The sequence below is a fragment of the Callorhinus ursinus genome, unplaced genomic scaffold (assembly GCF_003265705.2).
Source record: "Callorhinus ursinus isolate GAN/ISIS: 27379988/994484 unplaced genomic scaffold, GSC_fseal_2.0 scaffold33, whole genome shotgun sequence".
Lineage (NCBI taxonomy): Eukaryota > Metazoa > Chordata > Mammalia > Carnivora > Otariidae > Callorhinus > Callorhinus ursinus.
Window position 1 is genome coordinate 14,386,288 of NW_027397095.1, and position 9,352 is coordinate 14,395,639.

The following is a 9,352-nucleotide window of genomic DNA, read 5'->3' on the forward strand; positions in this document are numbered from 1 at the left end:
GGGCATGTATTGAATGGAGCACTGGGTGTTAAACACAAACAGTGAATCATGGAACACTACATCAAAAACTAATGATGTAATGTATGGTGACTAACATAACATAATAAAACAAAATTTAAAAAAAATAGGCAGAATTTGACAAGTCACAAAAAATAAATTCACACTTTTTAAAAAGTCAGTTTGCACATTTTCATTAGGGCAGTTTAGCTAATGTCAATTCACTGGTGTTTTTCTTTTTTAAGATTTTATTTACTTGAGAGCCTGCACGTGGGAGGTAGGGGCAGAGGGAGAAGCAGATGCCCCGCTGAGCAGGGAGCCCAGCATGGGGCTCGATCCCAGGATCCTGGGATCAGGACCTGAGCTGAAGGTAGGGGCTGAACTGACCGAGCCACCCAGGTGCCCCTCAATTCACTGTTTCTTAACAGGACAAGGTGGTACTTGGTTTGTGGTGTGAGATCCCTGAAGTTTTGCCCCTTTACTGGTTTCTCTTGGCACACACACACAGAAGGGAAGCTGAGTATTAAGCTAAAGTAAAATGATCGAATCTGGTTTCTTAGGTTAAGGTTTAAAAACCCACCACACTATACTGGGTAAAACCATTTTTATTAACTGACCAAAGCACTTCATTTTGTTTCCTGATTTGAGGTAAATCCATGAGACACGGTTCACAAGAAAATACAAGGACTATTCAACTACAATTACAAGAGTTTGAAACCTCACTAGTTGTTCATATAATACTTTTACAAATTCATACAACTGTACAGTCTACTTAAGCAAAGTTTATTGTTAACCAAAAGACCAGTATCAAAGACCTAGACGCGTGGCCTACTACTCTTGCAGTGGCTATGGTTTTGTAACAACAGAAGAATAACTGTTACCTTAAGGAATATACTTTAAAAACCACTTGGCTAGTGATGTGTACTTTCTTCATTCCTGGGGGGTGGGGTGGGGTGTGTGTGTGTGAGTGAGTGAGTGTGTGAAGGCTCTCCGGAGAGCAGAGGCCTGCTCCTGTTCGGCATACCCCCCCCTCGGCAAACCGTGTGAAATCACCGTTGTCCCACCGTGAACGTGGGGATAGGGGAGGTAGTTCTATGTTTTCTTCATATATTTAGGTTTTTCGGCAAGCCAGCGGATCTCTTCTAAAGCTTTCTTTTGAATGTTCAGATCCTGTTTTAAGTCTTACCATACGTTGCTGTGTTAGTGGGGGCATCTGAGTGTCCAGAAGACAAAAAGAATGATGCAGTCTACGAACACAGTGAATGTACTTTTCCCAACCGAGCCCAGCTTTGAGATTTCTTTCTTTTTTTCTTTTTTTTAAATGGGCAGCTCTCTTTCATCAATACCAAAGGCGGCTCTGGAACACTGCAGATTTGCTTTAGAGGTAGATAAAACAGAAATCATGCAGTTAAGTCAATTGAGAAATAAAGGATTTGCTATCTTGAGGACAGCAAGACTAGAAATTGATCCTTTGTTCTCGGGGCTAGAAGGACTTTGCACAGTTAACATTTTTTTTTTTTTTTTTTTTACCTGTTTGGGGGAAATACCCAAGTCTTACCTGACTCGCTCAGGAAAAAACGAATTTTAAAGGCAGCCTGCACTAACTACAGACAGAAGGGGAGAGTCCTAACATTTGGATCGCAGCACTGCAGTTCATGGTCTGGATTTGTGACACACAAACACGCCATGCACTTGAAGACAGAAGAGTTAACTGGTTCAGTGTCACTAGTGATGTTAATTACAAAAACTTAACAGCAAGTTCGAAACTGCTCGAAATACTGAAATCACCATGTTTTAAAGACAGACTGGAATGTTACAAATGATTCCGCAAAATACAAAAATAGATATGCTTCCACGGGATGCTTTAATCATTTTTCCGAGCATTCTCATCTTTTGGTTCTTCCTCGTCAGAGTACACAGTGGGCTCCTCCCCCTCCTTCAGCAGTTTGCCCACATGATGATACTTGACTGGAGGGAGAGAAGAAAACACAAATGAGCACTCTCAGGCTTCACAGAGGGGCACTACATTTCAGCTGAAAGCATTCGGGAGAGGCCTGCGGTCCTCAAAGCTGTCAGTCACACAGGACTCACCCCGCTGTCCTTGCCCACGGGGAATTAAAAGAGTTTCGTTCGGAAGAAATACCAAACAGGCAGCGATGTCGGGCACCAAGTGTGCAAGGGAAGGTCAAAGTGAGTCGTGTCTGCGTGCAGGAGGGGGTGAGAGGAGCAAGGGCTCGTGAGGAGTTCGTTAGAAGGATTTCAGAACACCTGACGAAGAAGGCTATGCTTTGGAAAACTCATGGAAGGATCTGAGGCGAGAGGGGTTTCCAGAAAATGACAACGCCGTGTACAAAGGCACTCAGGTGAGACTGAACCGATCTAGGGAGCACCAGAGAGACCAAGCTGACAGCAACAGAGTGGGAGTGAGTGTGGGGGGGAAGCAGTGTGGGGAAGAGACCAGGAAGGTTGTGGAACGCCAGCCTGAAGTGTTCGAACTTAATCCTATAGGTGGCAAGGATTTATGACAAAGGAAGCCAGTGCCCTGGCACACATGGGGTGGTGGTGGCCTAGCAGGCGGATCACAGCAAGGAGACCAGGCGCAGGCGGCCCAGGAGGCCAGCGGGTAGATCTGTGTGTGAAGGAATGAGAGCCAGGAGTAGGGTGTCCATGGGAACGGAAAGGCTAGGATATGAGCTACTTTAAAGGAAAACTGGAAACATGAGTTAATGAAGTTAAAACTGGAGCTTCCGTGGACCCAGCTGGGGACTCTGGAGAGGGAGTCCCTCGGCGGGGGTGGGGTGGGGAGGGCACCCGACAGGAAATCCACAACAAGGGCTGGAGAAGTGAAGTCAATGCTGGCAAGAAGCAGGTCTCTGGAAAGCTCTGAGAAAGAGAAGCCCAGTGGAACTGGGCTGGAAACTGTCGCACGGAGTAAGGAGGTGTGGGGAGGAAATGAAGCCGTGGCTAGGGACAAGCACTTCGCAGGCGGTTGACAGTGAAGGGAAGGGATGAGGAGTCTGGTGGATGGGGGAAGCAGGAGACCGAATTTTTTCCCAACACAAGGAAAAAGCTATGCATAGCAGTTAAAGCGAGTGGTTAAGGAGGCCAGGAGGGCACGGGAGACGCTGGAGAAAACAGATCTAAGAGTGCAAACCAGAAACCCAGCCACCGGGAAGAATGAAATCTGGCCATCTGCAATGATGTCGATGGAACTAGAGGGTATCATGCTAAGCAAAACAAGTCAGAGAAAGACAAGTAACCATGTGATTTCATATGTGGAATTTAAGAAAACAGATGAACATAGGGGAAGGGAGGGAAAAATAAAATAAGACGAAAACAGGGAGGCAAACCATAAGAGACTCGTAACTGTAGAGAACAAACGGAGGCTTGCTGGAGGGGAGGGGGTGCGGGGCTGGGGTAACTGGGTGATGGGCATGAGGGAGGGCACGTGATGCAAAGAGCCCTGGGTGTGAGAGGCAACTGACGAATGACTAAACTCTACCTCTGAAACTAGTAAGAGTATAGGTTAATGAAATTGAATTTAAATAAAAAATTAAAAAAAAAAAAACGTGAGAAGGGCAAGAGTCCGCAGACCACCACCCCGCCGGCCGCGTCCTTGCAGCCCAGCTAACGCAGGGTTAATCCTACCGCTGTCTGAGGCGAGGCCCAGACTTTCGGCGTGTGGGCAGGAATTAGAGGAGTAACCAACCTGTCTAACCAGGTAGCCGGACCTGGTTTTGTGTGGAACAGTCGCCGGGAACAATGGGAACTTTCCTATTTGAACATGTTATAAAGGTCCCTAGAGTGCTCAGGACCACACAACAAATACACGCCGGCTGGCGCCAGGGCAACCTGCTGCAAGGGGCACCCACGCCAGTCTCGAGTGGCGCTCCAGCGTTACCACAGAATTGGGGGCTGGTCTTAGTTTAAGGGGGAGAACGTTTTCCCACAGTTTTCGCCTCCTTGGGGAAGGCAAGCCCTAGGAGATAGAGCTCTGTGAGTTAGAAATTACAACTCGCTGGTTCCACATAGAAACATCTATGTTTACAAAGGCATCCTTAGGATACCAAAAAAATCAGGGGCGATGTTAGATAGGGGAATTATGTTTTCAAAGTAAAAAGACCTGCCTCTAGGCTTGAAAGCTCTACTTCTGTCTGCTTGGGACCCAGAACCTAAAGGTGGAGCCACAGCTGGCTAATAATTAGCCCAGAACTCTGAAGTCAGCATTATTTTCAAAGAAAATGGTTGGGTTTAGCCAAAAGAGTCAGTAATATTTAACTGGCTATAGAGAACAGCAAATAGAAAGGATACATTTTTAAAATAAAAAAATCTTTAAGCGCTGGTCACGGTCTTTATATACTGTTTTAAAGCTGGGAAAGATTAGTCAAAATTCTTAGCAGTGCAATGTTGCTAAAGTGATCATTAGACACTTAGGTCTGACAAAAGCCGATTCCTCAATTCCCGAAATTTGAACTTAACCCCCATCCTCACTCCCCCCTCCTCCCAAAGACCTCAGCCTTATAGCGTAAGCCAGGAAACAAGCGGCTCCTTTTTTTTCTCTTTTTAAAAATGCAGACACCATTGTTGCTGGGCAGATTTAAGCATCATTTGTAGATGAGGCCTACCGTTAGGCTCAATTAGATTCAAAGAGAAGCTGTTTTGTAGAACACAAGTCTCCCATTCTTCGACAGAAATGTGGGCTGCTTTTAAACAGCAAGCCTTACTAGTGAGGACTTCTGAAAGTCCCTCTCTGTAGCCTACAGATCCTTTCCCCTACACACCAAGCACCAAATCCTAGTGTGGAATCTACGCGAACCTGTCAAAGACTTAAATAACAGAAACCCAAGTTTCCACAGAGAACTAGCTAAAAATTGGATGCAATCACAGCGAGTGACTCAGCATTGCTGCAATTACTTCAAGCCATGAACTTGATCCGTCCAAGATTCAGGAGCCTATCAAAATGCTCCCCAGTTTCAGGCTGCTTAGTAATAACTATTGTACTGCTGTGAATCCCATTACTGGTAGAAATTTGATCCAGGCACAATTTTTAAAAAATGCTTACAAGTGAACTGAGAGTCCCAGTCACTCAGGGTCTCCTGCTGGGCAGGAGTGAGGTCAGAAAGGTCATCGTACTCGTCCTTCAGTGCTTCCTTATCCAGGCAAAATGTGGCAAGGCCCCGGGATGCGTCTCTTCCAGCAAAGACCCCGTATGGCCCCTCTTAAAAAACAAACAAAACCAAAGACCAGTTCTTTATTAGACAGTCAATTTCTCTGTGGTTCATACACAGAAAATGGCTTCCTTACCCATCAACAAAGACAGCCCTCTTTTGCAGTATCAAATTCCATCTGGAAACCAGAAGTGATGTTGATACTTTCATCATTATGTGGTGGATCCCCAAGGACCTGTTATCAAACTTTTACAAACCAATTTGCTATACATTATCATCCATTCCCTGTGATTCTCAAATAGCTAATAAAAAAGCCACGAATGATTATCTCCTGGGGCGGGATGGGGGGGTGGTGGGGGTGGTGGGAAATCATCCAAGATAATACTGAATCCAAGGGTCAGAATTCAACTTTAGGACGTTGAACCCAGAGCCTGTCTCTGTTCTAGGCATTTGGGCTACACCAGTGAAAGTTATGGCTCCTTAAGGTAGTAAGTACTAAGACATAAATGAGAACATTTCCTTATGAAATGTATTCTGATATGTTTTAATGAGTCAAAAGTATCTTATAGTGATCTTCAGTTGTGAGACTGGCATTTGCAGCAAAAATCATTTGATAAGAGTATCAGTGGTCCAGAAATGTATCCCCATGTTACATAATCTACACTCTCAGTAAAGAGGTAGCAGAGGAGATCAGCTCCGTCACTCTGGTGAGCTCGAAGACTCAAAATACTTAGATTTTCATGGAAAAAAAAAAAGACTGAATTAATATCTCCAAATAATTATATAAAACATTAGAATGTTATTATATATTATACTGAATTTTTGTCTAAAAGAGTGGTGAATTATTTGTAGGTACTTAAAGTAGATGTTTAGACTTATTTAAATATTCACAAGTAAAGGAAAAGAAGCCAGTGTACTTTAAACTATGTGTTGTTTCCCCAAGGTAGATTGGGTAGCAACTCTGACATTAAAGTTTGTAGGTAACCACTATGCCAAGTATGAGAAGAGATCAAATTTCAAGATGGCCTGGTCACTGGAAACCTCAATCCCCTAGGAATTTTTTTTTTCACAAATTAGACAAAATTTATGATCAACTTTTAAATGCAAATAAGGTTCTAAAGAAAACTGGTTGTTTGCGATCTTCATTATATACTATGTCTACTAATGAAGGTTAAAAAAAAACCCATTACAGTTTTCACAAATGTGTGTGTGTGTATGCACTTCTAGTGGATATGGTAGCATCTAGTACTTGAAAATAGGCCAATTGTTCTGGTTTGGGACCAGAACAAGGGACCTCGATACTTCAGAGATTATGGTCACAGAATATTTAAAAATGGCTCAAGGGGAGCACTAAAAGTTTTGGGAGAATATAGGTTATTCACCCGAATGTATCTTCACTAGAATGTAAGCTCCATGAGAGGAGATGTGTGTCTGTTTTGCTCACAGCTGTATTCCCAGTACCTACAATGAATAATGGGCACTGGAATGAGTAATTTTTAAGAATCCTCTGTAACATGAACGATCATTTGCACATCATGTCACATATTCATGGGCTCACGGGATGATACCGCAGAGCAGAGACTGAGGAGATCTCACAATGGGCCATCCTTAGCATTTTTCAGAGGGACAACTAAGGCCCAGAGAGAACAATGCTTTGCACCACGTCACACAGCTAGTCAGTAATCCAACCAGGATTAGAACTCTGGTCGCCTGACTCCCAGAGTTTTGTGTTTCTGTGCACAGGCCTGCATTCCTCTCAATGACTTTGCAAATTACAACCCTATGATGTTGCCCCACGTACCCGGCTGGAATCCTTGATGGTGTGGCTCAGGAGAGACAGCCGTTTACGTGATTATGTAAAGTGGAAGTGACAGGGAAAGTGACAACAACAAAGGTGTGGTTCTCAAATTCTTTGGACAGTTACATGGCCTACAGAATGCAGGTCTTCTAAATCAGCCACAAGGAAAAACCGCAAAGGGGACCAGTTCGGGAAGAACCGGAACCCCTCTGATTTTGATTAGTTGGGCTGGGCGAGTAAAACAAAGCAGGAGTGGAGATGATGGAGATCACCGCCTTCTCAATCCTCTTCCGTCGCTCCAGGCCAGTGAGCCAGAGGGCCCTCCATGTGGACACACTCCCTGAGCTCCCCGTTTTTAGGAGTCCATATTAGAGGAGCTAAAATCTCTTCCTCCCCCTCTCCGGAATATTCTACAAGGCACGACTTTCCAAACCTGGCCGCTTCTCAAATGCGCCTGGGCGAGCCGCTTAAAATGCAGATTGCTGGACCTCCCCCACAGAGCCTCCTCCACCGTGGCTGCGAGTAAGCCGGGAATCGGTGTTTTTGCTCAAGCTCATCAGGTGATTCTGATCCGCAACCAGGCTTAGAAAGCCTCATCCCTAAAACCCTCCAAGCCTGCCCCCCTCCAGCGGCTCAGCAGTCATCCACCCCCATTTCCCCTCTGGTTGGCTTTTCCTGAAATCCCCACACCCAGCAGCCCTCACAGCCCTACCCCTTTTGTTTCCCAGGATCCTCCCACTTCTCCCTCCCTCCATTTTTAATTTTTTTTTTTTTTTTGGCTTCCAGTGCTTTCTCTCCCGCTAAAGACGAAAATGCTGTTATTACCTTCTCATCTCGCCACGTTCCCATTGTCCGCTACGTTCAGCCTCCTTCCGCCCTCCGTCAGCTGCCCCCCCCCCCCACGGAGGCTCCCCGTTCACCTTCCAGCTTTTCGGTCGGCCACACACAGCACGCGCACACACATACCAAACACATGCCACACACATACCTGACACATGCCACATTCCGAGCGCGCGCGCGCACGCACACCCGCGCCCGGCAAGCCCCAGGCACGGACCACGCACTTCACACATCACCTGCCCGCACGCACTCGGCTGCTACCTGCCGCCCATCCCACCTCCGCTCTCCTGCTCCCGCACCTTCACACACGCCGCGGCCACTCCCGGCCGCAGCGGCCTTCGCGTCTCCTCGCAGGCTGGACCTCCCCCCTCCGCCCTCCCCTCCCCGCTTCCCTCGAGACGCCCACGTTTCCCTTCTCCAGCCCGACACCGCCTCTCCTTCCAGGAACCCCCAAACCCCATGCCCTCGAAGCTCCCTCGACACTGCGCGCGGCCGTGCCCCCCCTTCCAGGCCGGCGAGCTCCCCCCCCCCCCCCCCCAGCCCCCCCCCCCGCCCTCGGCCCCGGGCGCTCCAGCCTTCTCTCCGCCCCCCCCAGCCCCCATCCCGGCGCTGGCGGCGTCCCCCGCCAGCCGCAGCCCTTCTAGAGCGCCCCTTGCCCGCTGCCGCCGGGGAGCCGCCATTCCTCCCCTCGGGGGCGCCCCGCTCCCCCTCGCTTCCCCCGGCCCCGGCGCCGGGCCGGGGCCCCTTCTTTTGTCTCCGCGTCCCCTGGGCGGCCGCCGTTACCGGGCCCGTAGAACTTGCGGCCTTTGGTCACGTCGAACACCTTGCCGTTGATGGCCATGAGTATGCGCGGGTCCTGGACGCCGTCGAAGCGCCGCAGTTCGGCAGGGGTGAAGTCGCGCCGCTTAAGGCGGGGCAGCGGGGGCGGCTCGTCGTCGTCGCTATCGCTGCTGGCCGCCGGCTGGTCCCCGCGCACGATCTTGTACAGCAGGAAGACGCAGAGGCCGAGCAGCAGCAGGTTGAGCGGCGACGTGAAAATCTCGTGCAGCAGCCCGCCACCCTCCAGCTCGCTCGGGTCGGCGCCGGTGGCCGCCACATCCTCGGCAGCCATGATCTCGGGAGCAAAGGTTGGGCCGGGCTAGGGAGGGCTCCGGAACTGGCTGCTTCCTCCTCCCTCTCAGCGAGCTAGTGGCGCGCGGGGCTCGGCGGACAAGGACTAGCCGGGGGAGGAGGCGGGGCGGGGCGGGGCGGGGCGGGCGGAGCCTCCGGGCCCCGCCTCCCCCGCCGCCCGCCCGCCCGCCCGGGGCGCCGCGGCCCGTCCAGCTCCGGCCCGTCCAGCTCCCGCCCCCCACCTGGCCCCCGGACGGTCGCTCCCCTTCCCGCGGCCGGATCCCGCCGCCCCCCACCCCCCACCCCCGCTGAGGCGGCGGGAGCGGCACGCCCCCCCGCCCCGGGCCGTACCTGCGAGGCGGCGGCCGCAGCCTCACGCCATCCCCGCGCCAGCCTCTAGCTGAGCGCGACGCGGCGCGCAGCCCTCCTCTGCACCCTC

General features: G+C 49.8%; 1 protein-coding gene across 1 annotated transcript; it reads right to left on the reverse strand.

Annotated features, from left to right (window-relative positions):
* Positions 1 to 584: 584 nt before the first annotated feature.
* Positions 585 to 8,999, reverse strand: PGRMC1 (progesterone receptor membrane component 1). The gene is made up of 3 exons (XM_025852745.2): positions 8,587 to 8,999; positions 5,060 to 5,215; positions 585 to 1,965 (listed from the first exon to the last, which is right to left on the reverse strand). The coding sequence occupies exons 1-3, from the start codon at positions 8,912 to 8,914 to the stop codon at positions 1,862 to 1,864; spliced, it is 588 nt and encodes a 195-aa protein (XP_025708530.1). The 5' UTR covers positions 8,915 to 8,999; the 3' UTR covers positions 585 to 1,861.
* Positions 9,000 to 9,352: the final 353 nt, after the last annotated feature.